Source organism: Monodelphis domestica, chromosome 2, assembly GCF_027887165.1.
Source record: "Monodelphis domestica isolate mMonDom1 chromosome 2, mMonDom1.pri, whole genome shotgun sequence".
Taxonomy (NCBI): domain Eukaryota; kingdom Metazoa; phylum Chordata; class Mammalia; order Didelphimorphia; family Didelphidae; genus Monodelphis; species Monodelphis domestica.
Window position 1 is genome coordinate 195,807,626 of NC_077228.1, and position 22,440 is coordinate 195,830,065.

The window sequence follows — 22,440 nt, forward strand, 5'->3', positions numbered from 1 at the left end:
TGTTCAATTTCTTTCTCTGACATGGGGTTATTTAAGTATTCTATTTCTTCTTTTGCTAATCTAGGCTATTTATATTTTTGTAAATATTCATCCATATCACCTAGATTGCCATTTTTATTGCCATATAATTGGGCAAGATAATTTTTAATGATTGCCTTAATTTCCTCTTCATTCGAAGTGAGGTCTCTCTTTTCATCTTGGATACTGTCAATTTGGTTTTCTTCTTTTCTTTTTTTTTATTAGACTGACCAGTACTTTGTCTATTTTATTTGTTTTTTTTTTCAAAGTACCAGCTTCTAGTCTTGTTTACTAATTCAATAGTTCTTTTACTTTCAATTTTATTAATTTCTCCTTTAATTTTAGGATTTCTAATTTAGTTTTCATGTGAGGATTTTTATTTTGTTCACTTTCTAATTTTTTAATTTGCATGTCCAATTCATTGACCTCTGCCCTCTCTAAATTATTAATATATAAACTCAAGGACATAAATTTCCCCTTAAGTACTGCTTTAGCTGCATCCCATAGATTTTGAAAGGATGTCTCTTCATTGTAATTTTCTTTAATGAAATGATTGTTTCTATGATTTGTTATTTAACCAATTTTGGAGAATTGTATTATTTAATTTCCAATTAATTTTTGATTTGCCTTTCCACATACCCTTACTAATTATTATTTTTATTGCATTGTGGTCTGAAAAGTCTGAATTTATCATTTCTGCTCTTTTGCACTTGTTTGCAATATTTTTATATCCTAGTACATGGTTAATCTTGGTGAATGTACCATGTGCTGCTGAAAAGAAGGTGTATTCCTTTTTGTTCCTATTTATTTTCATCCACATACCTACTAACTCTAATTTTTGTAAGATTTCATTCACTTCTCTTATTTCTTTCTTATTTATTTTTTTTGTTTGATTTATCTGGTTCTGATAGAGGAAGGTTCAGATCTCCCACTAGTATAGTTTTTCTGTCTATTTCATCCTTCTCTTTTAAAAAATTGGATGCTATGCCACTTGGTGCATACATGTTGAGTACTGATATTTCCTCATTGCCTTTTATCAGAATGTAATTACCTTCCCTCTCTTTTTTACCTAGATCTATTTTTATTTTGACTTTGTCAGATATCATGATTTTGACTTCTGCCTTCTTTTTCTCACTTGATGCCCAATAGATGTGACTCCATCCTCTTACTTTCACCCTATGTGTATCTACCTTCCTTATGTGTGTTTCTTTTAGGCAACATATGGTAGGATTTTGGTTTCTTATCCACTCTGCTATTTTCTCCCTCTTTACAGGTGAGTTCATCCCTTACACATTCAAAGTTATGATTACTACCTGTGTATTTCCCATTGATCTTCTCTCCTTGTCCTTCCCTTTCCTCTTTCATTATTTCCTTCTATACCAGTATTCTGTTTTTAATCAGTTCCCCTAATCTCCACCGTTATTTTACTTTTCTTTCCCCCCTCTCCCTTCTTATTCTTCCCTTAATTTTCTTTTGGGGTCTTTTTAAGCTTCCACATACACTCTCCCCCCTTGGATTACTTCCCTCCCCACCCCCCTTTCTGCCCCCTCCCTTTTTATTCCCCTTTTGTTTTTTAGAGTCTATTAAATTCCCTTTCCCATTTTCTCTCCCCCGTTTTTAACTCCCTTCCCCACCCCACCCCCTTAGTTTCCCCCTCTCAGTTTCCCTATAGAGTAAGATAGAGTTCAATAATCGAATGGATTTAGATACTCTTTCCTCTTGGAATTGATTACACTCAGAATAAGGTTTGAGTATTACCTTTTAGCACTCTCTTCCTCGCCTTCTTATAGTTGTATTCTTCCCCTCCCTCTCCTGTGTGCCTTTTTGTGTAGTATAAGTTATCCTAATTTTCTTATTCCTTCAAGTTTCTCTTGGTGCCATTCCCCGTGCCCTTTCTTTTTTCTTCTTTTTTAAAAATATATGATTTTATAACATTTAGAACCCAAGTCTCTATCTATGGATAATTCTTCTAACTACTATAATAATAAATACAATTTTTGACAGTTACAAACAACAGTTTTCCATATAGGAATATAAATGATTTGGCCTTATTTTAGTCCCTTAGCGAACAAAAACCAAGACCCCTATCTTTCTTATTTACCTTTTCATGTTTCTTTTGGATTTTTAATTTCTATGTCAAATTTTCTGTTTAGTTCTGGTCTTTTTTTTTTTTTAACAAATATTTGGAAGTCTTATATTTTGTTAAATGTCCATACTTTCCCCTGGAAGTATATAGTCAGTTTTGATGGGTAGGTGATCCTTGCTTGTTGACCCAATTATCTTGCCTTTCTGAATATCCAAGCCTTATGGTATTTTAGCATGGAGACTGCCAGATCCTGTGTAATCCTGATTGGTGTTCCTTGATATCTGAATTGTTTCTTTCTGGTTCTCATAATATTTTCTTCTGAGCTTGGAAGTTCTTGAATTTGGCAACTGCATGCGTGGGGGTTGTCTTTTGAGAATTTTGTGTTGCAGGTGATTTATGGACTCTTTCAATGTCTATTTTTCCCTCTTGTTGTAGAAGATAAGGGGAGTTTTCTTGGATAATTTCTTATAGTATGGTATCAAAGTTTCTGTTTTTTTTCCCCCAGGTTTTCAGGTAGAGGTATGATTCTCAAATTGTCTCTCTGACTTCTGTTTTCAAGGTCAACTTCCCTCTCAGTGAGATATATTGTTTTGCCTTCTAATCTGTCTTTTTTTGGCTTTTCTTTTTAAATTCTTGATGTCTTGTGAAATCATTGGCTTCTATTTGCCCAAATCTAGTTTTTAATGACTTGCTTTTAGCTAAGATCTATTGATTTCTTTTTCAGTTTGAGCTATACTGCTTTTCATGGTTTCTAGCAGGTCATTTCTGGTCTTCAATTTGCTTCTTATTTCATTTGATTTCTGGGCTTCAATTTCCAAGTGGGAGATCCTATCTTTTAAAGCATTATTTTCTTTTTGAACTATTTCCCACTTTTCTTGCCACATCTCTTCCATTTTTCTGACAATCTTGGATTTAAATTCTTCAAGAACTTGTGACCAATTTTAATTTTTTAAAGGTTTGGGTGTGTTTAATTGTTGGTAATCTGCTGTCCCTTCTTTAGTCTGAGTTTTTTTTCTGTATAAAAATTATCAAGGGTCAACATTTTCTTGTTGGTTTTTTTTTTCATTTGTTTTTGTTTTTTTGTATTTGTGGATTTTAGTTCCTGGGAGTTGGTGGCCATTGCCTTGTTCCTTCTTGGTCTGATGTCTAAGTGAGGAATGTGGGTGATCTTTGTATTGGGTTTTTTTTGCCCTGAGGATATTTTCTCCAGTCCTCAGCAGTGTCCAGCTGCTCATAGTGGCAGGTCCAGTCCCCAAGAATTTAAAGATTGCCTTACAGAGGTCTGGGTATAGATTTTAGGCAAGTCTCTGTATTGAGCACTGGAGAGGTTTTTGCACAGAAGCTATTTTTCAGGTCTCTGTGGAGTTTTGTTTTGAGCCTCCCTCTCTGTCCAAGCTCAGTTCCCCATCTCCACATTTCCTCAGCCTCTTGGGTTCCCTAGTCTTGCTGCTCTTAAGAGCAGGTCCAGCCCCCAAGAACTTAAAGATTGCCTAGGAAGCAGTCTGGGTGTGGAGTGTAGGGAGGTCTCTGTATTGAACATTGGAGAGGTTTTAACCGAAGTGCTTTTTAAGGTTCTCTGTGGTGTTTTGCTGTGAGCCCCTCCCTCTCCACAAACTTTGCAACAACCTATCTCCACGTTTCCTCAGCTTCCCAGTGTTCTGAGTTATTTCTCTTGGAGGTAAATCTGTGCTGAACTCAGCCAGCCTCTCTCCTGGAACTTAGAAGTTTGTCCTGTGCTCACTTGGACTCTGGAAAGGTAGGTGAAGTGGGGGAGGGGTGATGAGCTTGCCTCTTGGTGGGGGAAATTTTGCCCCCTTTTAGTGTGGAAATGCCCTAACTTTGCCTGTGTTCTGTGTTGTGCCTTACCATGGAACCCCTTCACTCATTTGATTTTGGTTTTGTCTATTTGAGGCACTCTGTATCAATTGGTGGAGAGGAGAAGAAGAGCTCTGCTTCTACTCAGTAGCCATCTTGACTGGGAAGTCCTTTAATATACATTTTAAAGAAAATAAGGTATTTAGCAGGAGTTTGGAGTTTCATATATAATTCTCATCTGTTCTTTTATTGTACGATTTTTCATGTTTAAGGATTTTATGAGTTCACATTTTTGATTTCTCCATTACTTGAGCCAACATTTTTCTCTCCCTGGTCTGGATTCCTCTCAACCTCACATAGGATTACCCACAGGATTAGTGAAAAGTACTGTTAATGACCATGTTATCAATGGCATTTCCACATTGCATAAAAGGCAGAGAAATACATGAAAATAAAGTCTCTCAGGCTTTAGTAGGGATTGAAATCAGGGTTAGCTATTTCTTGCCTCTACACTTCTTCTCATAGCAGGTTGAGTGGTACTAAAGAAAAATGGTTGAGATATAAACCTCAGAAGGAAATTACTTCAGTGTTATTCTCTGGGTCAGTGGAGGGAGAAGGGACACCTGAACTAGACTCAGTTCTCCAAAGTTAACCACTACTGGCTTGTTCCAATCTGTTCCTTGATAGGTTTTCTCCAGTTCACTCAAAGATGTATGGTTTTTCTCCTCAAATTGCCTCCCTCCAAAGAAATTTCATTTGATCTTTGCTTTCTAAAACTTTCAGCATCAGAGACAGTGTCCATCCTAAGTTGTCTGCTAGGTATGGAAGAAATAGGGAGACTGGTGCAGCTCACAGTCCTGTTGAAGAATTCTGAATAAGTGAAGTAGGTTAGAGAATAAAGTAGAATTGAAGTAGATAAAACAGATTAATCCATTCCTGCATTTTGTAGGAAACTGACCAAGTCCCCCAAGGAGGTCAAGCAGCTTATGCTTATGCAGGCTAGAATGCAATTAGCCTAGGGCTGAGAAAGGAAGGCCAGGAAACAAAGGAGCATCAGGACAAACAAATAGGTCAGGATGGAATGCAAGTTAGGGCATATTAGTGGTAGTCTCTCGGTGACAGAGAATGACAATTGTCTTTGTGCATTATCATCTATTGATGTACCCTCGTGTGGCTTTGAAGTCCAAAGGCTGAGGCACAGAGTTTGTGGCATATGGGGCATGGGACTCCAGTTGTTAGGGGAGGTGCAGTTGTGGCCTGGTTTCGGCGTTCACACGCAGTGGCAAGACGTCAAGGTCATTCATCTTCAAAGGTGGTGGCAGCATGGTTAATGTGGGTTCGCCAGCTGCTTCTGACAGAGACAGCAAGTTCTAGTTGCTTTGGTGTAATGCCAGCCCACTTCAAGTTTGACTTTAGCTGTTCCTTGTATCTTTTCTTTGGTCGGCCTTGTTTCCTGAGTCCAGCTGACAGTTCACCATAGAATACCTGTCTTGGTATTCACTGTGTGTCCATGCGGATGACGTGTCCAGACCATCGTAGCTGGGTTTTGAGGACCATGACTTCGATGCTGGTGGAGTTGGCTCTGTCAAGGACTCCCTGATTGGTGATTCAGTCCTGCCATCGGATCCTCATGATTGACCGGAGAGAGCGTTGGTGGAATTGCTCCAGCTGTTTCATGTGCTTCTGGTACAGTGTCCATGTCTCACAACCGTACAGGAGCAAGCTGAGGACCACTGTGTTATACATTTTGAACTTTGTCGCAGTGCTTATACCTCTGTGTTGGAGAACTTTGGAGCGCAGTCACCTGAGTGCCTGGCTGGCCTTTTGGATCCTGGAATTAATCTCATGGTCTAGGGACCCATTGTTGGCAATGGTACTGCCCAGGTACTTGAAAGTGTTGACGTTAGAAAGCTGCGTGCCATCGATTATAATTCATGGCTGGTTAGTTGGCCTCTCTGGTGCAGGTTGGAACAGCACCTCTGTTTTGCTGAGGCTGATAGTCAGGCCAAACAGTTTTGTTGTGGTAGAGAACCTGTCCACAGTGGTTTGGAGATGATTTTCTTGGTGGGCCATGAGAGCACAGTCATCTGCGAAGAGAGCTTCCAGGATGAGTCTCTCTGTTGTCTTTGTTTTTGCAGTCAGGCGGCAAAGGTCAAATAGTGAGCCATCCAGTCGGTATTTGATGTAGATGCCCAGGTCTAGATCCATCACAGCATGTCATAATATTTGGGTGAAGAATAGGTGAAATAGTACCGGAGTGAGGACACAGCCTTGTTTCAGGTTCTGCTCAAGGCATTTTTCCTACATTTGCCTCACCGTGAAGACCATGTTGATGGTGCTGTGATATGCTCGGGAGCCACATTGTGATTCAGGCAGGTTCTGCTCTGAAACAGATGACAGGAGTCTGCTGAGTATAACACGGGCGAGGATCTTTCCAGCAGTGGAGAGTAGTGAGATGCCTCTGTAGTTGTCATAGGCTGCTCATGCGCCTTTGTTCTTGTATAGGGCTATGATGGAGGCATCTCTGAGTTCTGGGGTCATGTCTTCCTCTTCCCATATGCTGGTCAGCACTATGTGGAATGCCTGGAGTGCCTTTCCATTTAAGGCCTTGTACACCTCGGTTGGGATCCCGTCTTTACTGGGTGCCCTGCCTGCACTCATTTGTTCAATGGCTTTTTGGACTTCCTCTATTGAAGGAGGGATGTCAAGCTGTTCAATGGTGTGGTTTTGGGGGATCTGGTCAAGGGTGCTTTGGTCAACTGAAGAGGGTTGGTTGAGAAGGTGACTGAAGTGTTCTTTCCACCTGTTGCTGATGCCTTTTTTATCTTTTATGAGAGTGTCACTGTCAGAGGATAGCAAGGGAGTGGTGGTGGGTTTTAATGGCCCATAGACAGTCTTGCGGGCACTGAAACATTTTTTGTAGTTTTTTATATCAGCAAAGCGCTGGATTTCTTCTGCCTTTTTTCCCCACCATTTGTCTTGCATCTTCCTGATCTCACACTGTGCCATGGCTTGGAGAGACTTGAATCTGTCCTTTTTAGGAGCAGAGTTTGGGTTATTTTGCCACTCCATAAAGGCTTTGTTCTTTTTGCTTAGGTACCTGTGAAAGTAAATAACCCCTGAACGATCTGTGTGTTACCCACTTATCAATGACCACATCCACCTGTGTTTGTGATAAGACTTGCTTGATTGACAAATAATCACCTGTATGTGAAAGGAAATAACCTTGTATCTTGTAATCTATATAAACTGTAACTTCAGTTTGGGGAAGTTTTTACTAGGGAAGTCTATTCCATCTGGTAGATTCTTTATAAATCAATAAATAAAGGTTCCAATAATTAAATTTCTGGGTGTCTGGACTCGCTTTATGAAGTGCCCCACTTCACTGTATTTCCTCCACTTTTGCTGCATGGTCCACAAACCTGGATAGCTCAAAGGACTGCTTAAAATAACAGCCAATATTTATAGAGTGATTTAAAATTTATAAAGTTCATGCCCAAAAAGATTTAAAAGAATTCATACCCTTTGATTCAGCAATACCACTATTAGGTTTGTACCCTAAAAAAGATAATAATGAAAAATGTTTGTAAAAAATATTTATAGCTATGCTCTTTGTTGCCAGCCTCACTTGTGACTTCAGGAGTTCCTGACAGGTGCTGAACAATCAGTCAAGAAAATAACAAACAGAAAACAGCTGTATATTTACAGCCATTGTCATGCTTTGCATCTGATAGCTGCTCTGCCATCCCTAGGCTTGATGTTTATTTTTATACCCATTTTCTTGGCATACAGATACATTACCTAATACACATGCCTAAATGGAGATAATTGGATAAGTGACACATTAACTTTTAACAAATCACTTGATTACCATTCTATATTCTTGTATTGGGATTACAGATTCTTGACAGAATAAAGGTCTCATACAAGATAAATGATTTTGTTACAGGTGGCTTAATTTTCTCACTACCCTGTGAGGAGTTTTGAGCTTACAAATAATCAAGGAAGTTTATTTATTAGAAGTATCAAACAGAGTTCTTAAAGACAATTCAACGATCATATCATTGAGGTTGAGAGGTACTGGGGACACAATTCAGATTTAATATTAGACTGATCATTTCTCAGGGTTTACTAGGGAGTTTCCCACTGGCGAGTTACTGGTTTGTGAAGTTGAGTCACTGAGGCATGTTGAAGCTTAGTGTACCTGTACATTTTGTATGGGCCTTTATGATTGATTTGTATGCTGGCTTCATGAGAATAAGTTTCCGTGAGTGGGAATGTTCTGGGCTTGGCTTGTAGCTATGGTTTTACTGGGAGTTGTGTACCTAAGTAAAAGTTAAGCCATGATAGTCTTTTGTGGTTGGGTTTGAGGGTCTGATCTTTTGGTAATATTTTAGAGAATTAGGGTACAGGTATTTTGCTCTTGCATTATTCCTTCTGAGACTAGGGGGTATAATAATCATGTCAATTCCATAGGTAAGGGATATTGATGAGAGAGGTTATGCAAGGGGGACTGAGTGGGCAGTCACATCTTGCCAAGGGCCACTCTGTGCCCTCCTTAGCTACCACACGTGACTCTATCAAGGCATCATGGCCTGATGTCTCCCAGCACTTTGTGGTGGCAAAAAAAATTGGAAAATGAGGGGGTGTCCCTCGATTGGGGAATGGCTGAGCAAATTGTGATATATGATGGTGATGGAATACTACTGTGCTGTGAGGAATGATGAACTGGAGGATTTCTTTTTGAACTAGAAGAATCTCCAGGAACTGATGCAGAGTGAAATCAGCAGAACCAAGAGAACATTGTGAATCTTAAAACTGCTCAGACTCTACTTCAGAAGATTTGATTAAGCTATTCCCCATTTTCTACAATGGAGGTACTTGGTCAGGAATGTATTGAGAACTTTAAAATTACTCCACCATGCTCAGACAGTGCCTTAGGGGAAGATAAAGTTGCAAATTCCTTATTGAACAATGAAAAGTCCCCAACTCATACTTATAGTGATGCAAAAACCCTAAGCTAGGTGGTCTATTTTAGATCTAATACAAAAAGGTGATAAGTACCTATAAAGGTTAAATTAATCACTAAAAGATCAAGCAACTTACAAAGGGAAAGCTTAGCAAAGAGATGTGAAATACTCAGAAGATATAATCTAATCAGAGAAGGGGATAACAAAAGAAGATGTGAACTAAGAATGGATAGTCCTGGGGAAAAGTGTCTCCTGTGATTGATAGATGTGAACTTTAGGGGAGGTAACATAAGGGAAAATTCTCTTTAAAAGGACATCAGGAGTTCAGAGGAGGTTCCCAGAACTGAGTTGGAGTTTGGAGTTAGTTTGGAGGAGCTGGGTCTCTGAACTGAGTTCAGGAGTTGAGGATTTCAGTGAAGGACTGGAGTTTTGCTTTTGGACAATCTTGTGGTTAGCGATAAAAGACTGACTAGTCTCTCTTAAGGTTCAGGCCTAGGCCAAATGGCCTAGGCCCTTCCTACTATTTTCTCTTTCTCTCTCTTTCTCTCTCTCTCCCTTCCCTTAAATTCCTCTGTATTAATTCATTTGTATTAATTAAAATCTCCATAGAACCCAGCTGACTTGGGTATTTTCATATTTGGGAATTTTTCCCATGACTACCACTTATTTTTGATTTAAATTAAGACACTAAAAATTATCTTTACAGTTTTGACAATTCACAGTCTTGAAACCCACATTTTTGCGGTTACAACACAGAAAGTAAAACATTGTGGAACAATAAAATGTAGTGGACTTTACTAATACAAAACAATTATTTTTTTAAATTTAAGTTTATTTAGTCAATTTAGAACATTATTCCTTGGTTACAAGAATTATATTATTTCCCTTCCTCCCCTCCCCCACCCTTCCTGGAGCTGACGTGCAATTTCATTGGATATTATATGTGTCCTTGATCAAAACCTATTTCCATGTTGGTGTTTGCTTTAGGATGTCTATTTAGAGTCTACACCCCCAACCATATTCCCTTGACCCATGTATTGAAACCATTGGTTTTTCTTCTGTGTTTCTACTCCCACAGTTTTTCCTCTGAATATGGATAGTGTTTTTTCTTGTAGATCGCTCCAAGTTGTTCAGGATCACTGCATTGCCACTAATGGAGAAGTCCATTACATTTGATTGTACCACAATATATCAGTCTCTGTGTACAATGTTCTCCTGATTCTGCTACTTTCACTCTGCATCAATTCCTGGAGCTCATTCCAGTTCCCATGGAATTCTTCCACTTTATTATTCCTTATACAAGACAATTCTGAGGAAGTTATCAGAAAGAATTCCATCCATATCAAGAGAACGAACTGTAGGAGTAGAAACACAGAAGAAAAACAAATGACTTTTTATTTGTTTATATGGATATATGATTTGAGGTTTTGGTTTTAAAAGATTGCTCTACTGCAAAAATGGATAATATGGAAATAAGTATAAGTGATAACATTTGTATAAACCAGTAGAAGTGCTTATAGGATCTGGGAGGGGGAGGGAAGAGGGAAGAAAAAGAAAATGAAATATGGAAATAAGAAAAATATATTTAAAATGAAAAATAAAACTAAATAAAAAAGTTTAAAAATAAAATGTATACATTTTTATGTATATTAATTTCTTTTATCCTCACAACAATACCCTAAAGATGTCATTATTATCCCCACTTTATCACTGAAGAAACTGAGGTTGAGAAAGATTGAGTGACTTTGCAAGGATTGCAGAACTTGTCAGTATCTGAGACTGGATTAGAACTCAGAATTTCCTGACTCAAATTTGGCACTTATTTGCAATGAAATAATCATAAGACAACACAACTAGAGTGGAAAGGACTTCAGAGGCCATAATGTATATACTCCTATATTGATTTGAATCTTGAACCCTGGGGACTGCAACCCCCACAATCCCCTTTTCCTTTTCCTGTATGCATGTCATCAAGTTGAATTGAAGTTTTAGTTTCCTTTTAGCCACCAATGCCCTTTCTCTGCCTGAAATCACATGGAGCTAAGGAACAGCTCAGTTTTCTCTGGATTTACTTTCCCTTTGCTCTAAGTTGATTTTAATAAATAGTATTAAATATAATATTTGGAGTATTGAATATTAAATTTAAGCCCTACACTCCATATTAGTAAAGAACCTAGCAAGTAGAAGCTGGTATGAAGATGACTTCTCAGTTATTTTGATACTGCCACCTTTTCCTTTGATGGGCTGTATAGAAGTAAAGTGATCAATTGTGCAGTTTTAAGCCAGTGTCAGATTTCACAATTTAATCATACTTTCTTGAATGTGCATAAAAATAAAACTTGGCTTGAAATTGATTACAAAGACCCTGAAAAAAGAGACACAAGAGATAAAAATATGTTTAGATGCTAAGCAAGTAGATTTTTATTAAGGAACAAAAGAGAAAATATCTGTAAGAATCAAGGTAAAATGGGGGATATTATCAACTTGAGAATGTGAAGCATCTAACTCCCAAATCATGAATTTAAAACAAGTTTCAAATGTTAGTTTAGTGGATCCTTGGAATTGGCATGCTGGCCTCCTTGCTTAATAGATTCCTGCTTTCTCCAGCCACAGCTATTGCCCCTAGGAGAAGGAAGGAATTGAAAGAATGACAATTCAAGTTAAAGTCAGTTTACTGGCTACACCATTGCTGTGGATGCAAAGTTTGGTTGGTTCATAATGCTCAGACCATATTCACTGTCAGAATTTAGCATAGCTGGTAGTAACTGATATGAAGAAACTAGTCTACTGATTGGAAAAGGAGTGATTAAAATCTGGGCATTGATGATTGAGTCATGACTCAGCAACAGCAGGAGCCACAGCAGGCTGGGCGGCAGCAGGTATTTCTGCAACAGGTGGTCTGGCAGCAGATGGGATGGCAGCAAGGTTGGCAGCAGCTGGACACACAGCAGCTTGGGCGGCAGCAAGGTTGACAGCAGCTGGATACACAGCAGCTTGGGCGGCAGCAGATGGTTCTGCAACAGGTGGTCTGGCAGCAGATGGGACGGCAGCAAGGTTGGCAGCAGCTGGACACACAGCAGCTTGGGCGGCAGCAAGGTTGGCAGCAGCTGGACACACAGCAGCTTGGGCGGCAGCAAGGTTGGCAGCAGCTGGACACACAGCAGCTTGGGCGGCAGCAAGGTTGGCAGCAGCTGGACACACAGCAACTTGGGCGACAGCAGGGCTGGCAGCAGCTAGACACATAGCAGGTTGGCCGGCAGCAGGTGGTTCTGCAACAGGTGGTCTGGCAGCAGCTTGGGCGGCAGCAGGGCTGGCAACAGCTGGACACACAGCAGCTTGGGCGGCAACAGGGTTGGCAGCAGCTGGACACACAGCAGCTTGGGCGGCAGCAGGTGGTTCTACAGCAGGTAGTCTGGCAGCAGCATGGGTGGCAGCAGGGCTGGCAGCAACAGGGGGTACAGCAGCCTTGGCCACCGCAGGTGGAACCACAACAGGAGTTGACCATGGTATTGGTAGTTTGAGGTTTTGAATTTGTCTCAAGGATAGTGTGTTTCTTGAGTCTGCAAGTCTCATTGTTCCATGGGTATCTTTTATACCTACCTGTAGCAGTTGTTGACAATTAGTTGGGTACTGTTCCTTCCTCATTGTTTATATTAATTGAAATTAATTGAACAAATTATTTAACTTTACTTCCTGGAACTTTTAAAAAAAAGCCATTCTCTTTCCTTAATGAAGGAGGATATATCCTTATAATCTGTTTTTTTCCCTTCTGAATCACCTTTATTTTTCATCTCCTTTGTGAATATTCTATAAATCACCCATTAATTGAGCTTTTTTCCCTTTTAGACTAGATTGTGTCACCTGGTAGTTTGATAATGACCTTTCTTAAACCATTCTTTGCCTCTGGAAATATACCAAAAGAAGTTGGCCCCATCCCTTCCTTCATTTCTATTATGGCCACTAATCTGAGACCTATCATTTTTGTTTTTTCTGTGCCATCTTGAAGTTCATTTTGTTTGGGTTATTTTGATTTTATTTGTTTAGGGTAGATTTTTCCAGTATTCTAGTATCTTGTGTATCATCTTACTTTGTAGAGAGAGAAATGGGGAATTGTGTCTTTCTAGAGGTAAGAGTTGAGGTAGAGTTTCTGTCTGTCAAAATCTGAAGAAAATAAGAACAAAGAAGAGGTAATAGTGTCCCAACAGATGATATAATCAGAATGAAATGATTTCTTCAAGTTCCAAGCCTACAATTTCCTTTGGGGATAAATGTCAGTAGTTCACTGGCCCAGATATTTTCACAGTCTTGAGAGCCAAGCCTCACATAGTACTTTGCCTGTTATAAATTGTACATATTGGCTCATTGAAGCAGGAAGGAAAAACAATTTGATTATACTATTTGTGGCATCAAAATAATTCAGAATTTGGAATCAGAAAAATTTGCTTTGAATCCAACTCTGCTTCTTAACAGTCTTTGTGATCTTGACCAAGTTATTCAGCTTTTTGGGTTATATAACCTCTCCAGGTCTCAGTTTCTTAATCTGTAATATTAAATGTTTGGACTTTATGATCTTTACATACCTTTGAACTCTAAATCCTTTCATTCTTTCAAAAAGAGCTGGAAATTAGATCCAAGTATCATGTTCCCTTCTTCCTTCAGTAGATTTTAGCTCAACTTTAGGCAGAACTTCATATTATTTAGGTATATTTAATAAGGACATTATCACTAGAGATCTTTAAACTAGATGGCCATTTGGGAATATTGTAAAAGAGATTCATACTTCAAGTCAAGTTTGAAGTATTTAATCTCTAAATATGAGATTATAAAAAGATTAGAAAATAGGAAGTAAGGAAGTTGTGAAGGTCTTCTTATTTCCTCTGATCAAAAGGAAGATTTTGCATTTGCTCCTGGATGTAATAGGGGGTCACTGGAGAAAGAAGTAAAAGAGATTTGGGACTTAATAGACATGAACAGAGATGATGTACAGTCCCTGGTTCTATCTTTGGTTAAGGCAGAAATTAGTGAAATCCTGAGGTCATGTTGAGCATAACAGTTTAAAGAATATTTGAAGTACCCATAGGTAGGTCTGATTGGTTCTGCACTGGGACCAACATTAAATTGATTCTTGGAATGATGGCCAGTGTGGAGTTGGAAAGGTGGCCAAACACATGGCTAGTCCTTGGTCTTGTCTGAGAGTTAATGAAGGCATCAGTGGAAATCTAGTATCAAAGAAAGGAAAATGATAAACATTTGAAGGGATATGGAAAAATTGGGATATTAATTCTGTTAGCAGAGCTTTGAACTGATAGAATCATTCTGGTGAGCAATTTTGAACCATATCCAAAGATCCATAAAATGGTACATACCCTTTGACCCAGAAATATAACTACTATGTCTGTATCATAAAGGATTAAAGGGAATGGGAAAGGATCTATTTGGACAAAAATATTTATAGCAGCTTTTTGTGTGATTGGAAACCGAAGAGATATCCATTAATAGGCTCAACAAGTTGAGGTATATGATTGTAATAAAATATTATTGTGCCATAAGTAATTACAAACATGATCAGAAAAAATATGGGAAGGCTTATATAGTGTGATACAATGTAAAGTGGATAGAATGAGGACAATGCTGTACACAGTAACAACAATAATATATGATCATCTGTGAATAAATTAACAATTATCTTTTCTTTTAAACCCTTACTTTCCAATGCTGTGTGTTGATTCCAAAGCAGAAGAGTGGTAAGGCCTAGGCAATGGTGGCTAAATGACACAACCAGGAAGTGTTTGAGGCCAAATTTGAACCTTGAACCTCCTCAATCTACTGAGCCACCAAGCTACCTCCAAATAAGCTATTATCAATAAGGCAAGCATCTAGGACAACTCCAAAGGACTCATGATGAAAAAGTATATCCATTGCCAAAGAAGGGATAGATGAAGTGTGAATGCAGATTGAAATATACCATTCTTAACATTATTTCCTCCATGAATTTTTCTCTAGTGTAAGCAACATGTGTATTGTTTTACAATATGACAAATAGAAAAATGTGTATTATATGATAATATATGCATAACCTACCTCATATTGCTTGCATTGTGTGAATTCAATGTTCTTCACAATTTTTGTTGTCCTCCTCTGAATGTTCCTTGGATTATCAATATCTTTCCCAAAGTGTGGTTCTCTAAAAGGAACATTATAATTGAAATATGGTCTCATGTGCCATGTACTAAGGCAGGATGCAGTGAAGCATTAACTTTTCTATTCCTCAAATCTATGAAATATGAGTAAATAGTGTGATATGGTAATTAAAAAAAACTAATGCAATCTTAAATGTAATCTATAGCTTCTAGGTCTAAACAGATATATAGCTTCTAGATCACACTTAGCACCATAGTCTTCCCCATCATTCACCAGTGACCCTTATCCTTCTTTTCTTGGCACTGCATTCCAAATTGCTGAAGTAGTCTTTTATTATCACAGTGATTTCCCTCTTCCCCTATGACCATTTCCCAAGGAGAGTGTGGTTGTAACATCAAGATTGGAGAAGGTGACACATGGAGGACCCCATGTCTTACTATCACATGATTCATGACCATTGTCTCCAAAGTTGAGGAAGAAGTATAGGGAATGAATTTAGATGAGCAGATTAAAGAAATGCTAATATGGAAAGAAAGGAAATACATTGGATTCTCTTTGGAATACTAGGATGAAAATATCACTGTTTCATTTAGAACATTAGTTTTCCATCTTGCTAAATAATAACAAGGAAGTAGGTTCTTCTTGATGACAGCCATCACTCAGGAAGGTATATAAGATGCCTCTGGGGGCAGGGAACTTTCAAACTCAAGTAACTCATTTACCTGGAAGCAAACTCAGAAGCTCAACCCACCAATACCATGGTCAGCTCCTGTGGCTCTACATGCTTCCAGCCTTGCTGTGTGACTAGCTGTTGCCAGCCTTGCTGTCACCCCAGCTGCTGTGGGTCCAGCTGCTGTCAGCCCTGCTGCTGCTGCCCTACCTGCTGCATAACTAGATGCTGTCACCCTAGCTGCTGCCAGCCCTGCTGCCTCCCCACCTGCTGTATTTCTAGCTGCTGCCAACCTTGCTTTCGCCCAAGTTGCTGTGTGTCTAGCTGCTGTCAGCCATGCTGCTGTCAGCCATGCTGTTGCCCCACATGCTGCCAGACCACCTGTTGGAGAACCACCTGCTTCCGTCCAGCTTGTTGTGGGTCCTCCTGCTGCTGAGTGAGGGTTGAAATTTGGCCACATTTGCTCACCATCACCTATCTCCTCAAGAGAATCATGAATTCCTTTCTTGCATTCATCCATATGACAAACTTCAATGATGAGCTGAATCCTCTTACCCTAATTTGGAACCTAAATCCCAGTTGTTTATTAAGTTTCTAAACTCCATCAAAATGACCTCCTTATTGGTCTTTTTTCTCTTCATAGGAATTTAGTGATGAGTTTACTGTGAATTCATACAATCTAAAAACTTAGAAAATACACCAAATTTCATGCTTTTGATCCTGGGATTCCTCAAATTCCAAATTCTTCAAAAACCTGATTGAGAAGTTTCCTATTGCATTTACTAAAAAAACAACTATCTCCCTCTGAGACTTTTTAGATTTGGGTTTCCAACTCTCTCTTTTCTGGATTTGTAATTAGTGATTCTCTTGTCTTATTGTCTGTCACTTTTCAAATAAAAATTAATGCTTGCATTAAAAAAGTTTGACTAGTCTTTATATATATTTTTTCTCAATTCCTGGACAAATGTATTTTTCATCAGATGCAATTCATCAGACTTATCAGTTTTTCTTCAGAGAAGCTACTATGAATTGTAACCTAATACTAGATGACTAAGACATTAACATGAAAGACATCATGGTATTAGTAAAAGGGGGGATTAACTTGAGAGTATTATAAGGCACAGAATTGCTACCTCCTTACACTCACACAATCCAAATAGACTTTCATAAAATAAAATAAAAAACATGCATTTAGCCAGACATTCTCCTTTGTATTCATCAAGGAGCATATTTCTTTTCCAGAACTTCACTCCCAAGAAGATCTGGTCATTTCAATAATTACATATGCTCAATAGCAGTATATACAATTTCTGGCAGTCTAGCACTCAGTTAACAAAGCTTCCTATGTGTCATGCACTGTGCTAAGCATTAAAAATACAAATGAAGATAAACAACCTGTCATATATATTTTTGATATGATAATGAAGGAATTTGTTTTGTTCAATGATGCATATTTGTAATAAGACTTTCCTTTTTCTTGCAATGGGAAAGGGAGATGGGAGGAAAAGAAAATAAATTTTTATTAATTGAATCAATTAAATTTAACTAAAATATGAAGAATCTGACACATCTAGGACTTAAGAATGTGAGGAAGTACTAATTGCATCTCATGCACAAAAAGTTAAACAAAACCTGAAGTTAGGGATTTGATTTGATCTGCTATGAAAATTTATGAAATTTATCTACATAACTGAGGTACAAACTCTACAGAACTTAGGTGTGCACACACTTCCATCCTACTTTTCCAGAACAGGGAGAAAACTAAGTGCCTATAAAATTAAGATAATCTTTATTAAGCAAGGATCTACATGTAAAGGTGGAGAAATTCAGCCTGTTGTCAAGGAGTTCAAATCTTAAGGAGGCAAAGCAGTGAATAAACTTCTTTTTAAATAAAAGGAGGTGGGAAAAGGGGTTGGACTAGGCATATCCAGGGAGAGATCTGGATGTGGTATGGACAAAGTATTCTAGAAATAAAGTTGATGAATTGCCAGGTGAAAGAGGGGTAGAAGAAAAAAGAAAGGCTCTTTAGCATATATTTTTGGTACAGTAGCATAGGTAAATAAGTATGAAGTAATTCATTTTCATAGTTCCAGCAATACAACAACGCACTGAATCTCAATACCCTGTGTCCTAGAATTTAGAGCAAATAGTAACAGTTAAATAGTTAAAAAATAACTTTGACATATAGTCTGCTGATTTTCTGTGGGACTCAGAATATTCTTGTGGAACCAAGGACACCCTATTATCCCATCTCAGGAACTAAGAGAACTGGTTTGAGATGGTTTCCATGGTCACTGACTCTGTTGAGGTTACTCCTGGTCATTCTCCAGAGTTGCCATTCTCTGTCCTTAGTAATTGGAGTCAGTCTCATATAGCTTCTACATAGTTAAGCAAAATAATATAATTAGTGCATTCATATTCTCACCTACAAAGTATAGGAAACTCTATTTCCCTACCTCCAGAGGTCAGGAAGCATTTATTTCCCCATCTTCCTATTCTAAATGAACAAGAATGAACTTGTTCCTAAACTATATGGCCTGTTCCTCCTTTCCTTCCCCTTCTCTGTTTCACTGTGTGGTTGGGTAGATTAAATTTTTTTAACCTTAAGTGGCTGGTTATGTGCTTGGAACCACAAGATACACAGACTGATCATTCCAAATGGCATGAATATACAGCAATCTGTAATTAGGGAGAAACCATGTCCCACTATTCTGCTACAGTTGTAGTTTGTAGCTAGTTTTTGGAGTGGTGAAATAGTAAACTCACGGGCTAGGAGCTGCCAGTAAACTAAACTGTAAATTGTTACTCTAGAAATAACATACATAGACTTCCGGTCAAGATGGCGGCTTAGAGAAAGCTAAAGTTTAGATCTCCAGAAACCCTTCCCTATTGAACTCAAACTATATGCTCCTAGGGCACTGAAATTCAAAAGAAACAATAGCATAGACCCTGGGAATCCTCTTCCTGGACCTGGACCAAAAGGTACGGCCCCCCCAAAAGCCAGAACCAGAGACCACTCAGACCTAAGGGGTAGGCAGAAGGAAGGTCCCAGGATACATCCCCCCCCCCAACCCAGAGCGCTGAGTCCGAGGCAGCAGAGGGAAACTCAGAGCCTCAGGGCCGGCTATTCTGAAGGCCTCTTCCTGAAAACAACCTGACTCAGTTGTGGGGGCACCCAGACAGCAGGGAAACAGAGAGAGATGGAGGAGCCTGTAACCCCCTGAATGGATCCTTCCATCTGAGTCTCATGGAAGGTCCCAGCCTCAGGGCATACTCAGTTCAACCCAGCGAAAGCTAATCTTATCAGGAGCCCTAGGAGCTCCGGTAAGCCGCGGCCCCTTCCTCCTCAGAGTGTAGGCTCTTCTGGCCGGCTAAGGCACTGAAAAACCTCACGGAGAGTGCCGATCCAGGCTCAGAGCATGGAAGTAAGGCAATGGAGAAGCATCAGGAGGGAACTGAGGAGGGCAGTAACATGGAAACACCAGCAATTCCTGGCCTCCCCTGGAAGACAGAACAGCTGAGGAGAACCAGACAATTTGCCTAGGGCTAAAACCTCTGAACACCAGACAGAGATAAGAAAAGCTAGTCCTCCCCACTCAGAGATGGCAAACTCCACAGAAGCACAAAAGCCTCAAAATTCCAAGAAAAACAAGAAGAATGGGGCTACTTTGGACACATTTTATGGAGCAAAAATACAAAATACAGAGGAGATAGAAGAGGAAACACAAGCAAAAGCTCCGAAACCTTCCAAAGGAAAAGGAAACTCTCCACAAACCCATAAAGAATTGGAATCGGAAAGGATCAAAAAGATGGAAGCCCTCTGGGAGGAAAAGTGGGAAATAATGCAAAAGAAATTCACGCATCTACAAAACCAGTTTGACCAAAGTGAAAAGGAAAACCAGGCTCTAAAGGTCAGAATTAGGCAACTCGAAGACAACGAGCAAGAATTAATAAAGCAAAGCCAAAAGACCAAGAAATTAGAAGAGAACATAAAATATCTCACTGACAAGGTCATAGACTTGGAAAATAGAGGGAGAAGAGACAATTTAAGAATAATTGGACTACCAGAAAAGCCAGAAATAAACAGCAAACTCGACATTGTAATACAATATATAATCAAAGAAAATTGCCCAGAGATCCTAGAACAAGAGGGCAATACCGGCACTGAAAGAGTTCACAGACACCCTCTACACTAAATCCCCAAAAGACAACTCCCAGGAATGTAATTGCCAAATTCCAAAGCTTTCAAGCAAAAGAAAAAATCTTACAAGAAGCCAGAAAAAGACAATTTAGATATAAAAGAATGCCAATCATGGTCACACAAGACCTTGCAAGTTCCACTCTGAATGACCATAAGGCATGGGACATGATTTTCAGAAAGGCAAGAGAGCTGGGCCTTCAACCAAGAATCAGCTATCCATCAAAACTGACTATATACTTCCAAGGGAAAGTATGGGCATTCAACAAAATAGAAGATTTCCAAGTTTTTGCAAAGAAAAGACAAGAGCTCTGTGGAAAGTTCGATATCAAAAAACAAAGAGCATGGAGTACCTGAAAAGGTAAATATGAAGGAAAGGGAAAAGGAGAAAAATGTTATTTTTTTCTTGCACTCAAACTCTCTTCTATAAGGACTACATTTATATCAATCTATGTATATTAACATGTGGGGAAAATGTAATGTGTAAATAGGGGGAAAAGAAAGACCAAATAGAATAATCTTTCTCACACAAAGATTCACACTGGAAGGGGAGGGGAAGAAAACTCCTATAAGAAGGAGAGGAAGAGAGTTTTTACTTAAACCTTACTCTCAGGGAAATCAACTCTGAGAGGGAAGAACATCCAGATCCATTGGGATCTTGAATTCTATCTTACCCAACAAGGGTAGGGAGAAGGGAAAATCAAGGGGGGTAGGGGAGGAGGGAACACAAAAAAGGGAGGGAAGCAGAGGGAGGGGTGAGGGAACAAAAAGGGAGGGGCTAGAAAGGGAAACATATCAAGGGAGAGGACAAGGGGGACTGATTTAAAGTAAATCACTGGATTAAAAGGTTGGAGCTAAAGAAGAAAGGTTAGAATTAGGGAAGGATATCAAAATGCCAGGGAGTCCACAAGTGACAATCATAACTTTGAATGTAAATGGTATGAACTCACCCATAAAACGTAGACGAATAGCAGAATGGGTTAGAATCCAAAACCCTACGATATGTTGTCTTCAAGAAACACACATGAGGCGGGTAAACACCCACAAGGTCAGAATTAAAGGATGGAGTAAGACCTTCTGGGCCTCAACTGACAGAAAGAAGGCAGGAGTGGCAATCATGATATCTGATAAAGCCAAAGCAAAAATAGACCTGATCAAAAGGGATAGGGAAGGTAATTATATTTTGTTAAAAGGGACTTTAGATAATGAGGAAATATCACTAATCAACATGTATGCACCAAATAATATAGCACCCAAATTTCTAATGGAGAAACTAGGAGAATTGAAGGAAGAAATAGACAGTAAAACCATATTAGTGGGAGACTTGAACCAAACATTATCAAATTTAGATAAATCAAATCAAAAAATAAATAAGAAAGAGGTAAAAGAAGTGAATGAAGTCTTAGAAAAACTAGAATTAATAGACATATGGAGAAAACTAAATAGGGATATTTATTCTTCTTCTCAGCACCAGATGGCACATTCGCAAAGATTGACTATACATTAGGTCACAGAAACATGGCACACAAATGCAGAAAAGCAGAAATAATAAATGCAGCCTTTTTAGATCACAAGGCAATAAAAATAATGATCAGTAATGGTACATGGACAACCAAATCAAAAACTAATTGGAAATTAAACAATATGATACTCCAAAATCATTTAGTTAGAGAAGAAATCATAGAAACAATTAATAATTTCATTGAGGAAAATGACAATGGTGAGACATCCTTTCAAACCTTTTGGGATGCAGCCAAAGCAGTAATGAGAGATAAATTCATATCCCTGAGTGCTTATATTAACAAACTAGGGAGAGCAGAGATCAATCAATTGGAAATGCAAATAAAAAAACTCGAAAGCGATCAAATTAAAACCCCCCAGCAGAAAAACGAACTAGAAATCCTAAAAATTAAGGGATAAATTAATAAAATCGAGAGTGATAGAACTATTGATTTAATAAATAAGACAAGAAGCTGGTACTTTGAAAAAACAAACAAAATAGACAAAGTACTGGTCAATCTAATTAAAAAAAGGAAGGAAGAAAAGCAAATTAATAGCATCAAAGATGAAAAGGGGGACAACACCTCTGATGAAGAAGAAATTAAGGCAATCATTAAAAAATACTTTGCCCAATTATATGGCAATAAATACACCAATTTAGGTGATATGGATGAATATATACAAAAATACAAACTGCCTAGACTAACAGAAGAAGAAATAGAATTCTTAAATAATCCCATATCAGAAAATGAAATCCAATAAGCCATCAAAGAACTTCCCAATAAAAAATCCGCAGGGCCAGATGGATTCACCAGTGAATTCTATCAAACATTCAGAGAACAGTTAATCTCAATACTATACAAACTATTTGACATAATAAGCAAAGAGGGAGTTCTACCAAATTCCTTTTATGACACAAACATGGTACTGATTCCAAAACCAGGCAGGTCAAAAACAGAGAAAGAAAACTATAGACCAATCTCCCTAATGAATATAGATGCAAAAATCTTAAATAGGATACTAGCAAAAAGTCTCCAGCAAG

At 38.6% G+C, this 22,440-nt stretch overlaps 1 protein-coding gene across 1 annotated transcript; it reads right to left on the bottom strand.

Annotated features, from left to right (window-relative positions):
- Positions 1 to 11,302: 11,302 nt before the first annotated feature.
- Positions 11,303 to 12,490, bottom strand: LOC103098863 (keratin-associated protein 4-2-like). Its single transcript, XM_007482224.3, has one exon. The coding sequence runs from the start codon at positions 12,392 to 12,394 to the stop codon at positions 11,729 to 11,731; it is 666 nt and encodes a 221-aa protein (XP_007482286.2). The 5' UTR covers positions 12,395 to 12,490; the 3' UTR covers positions 11,303 to 11,728.
- Between the last annotated feature and the right edge of the window lie 9,950 nt (positions 12,491 to 22,440).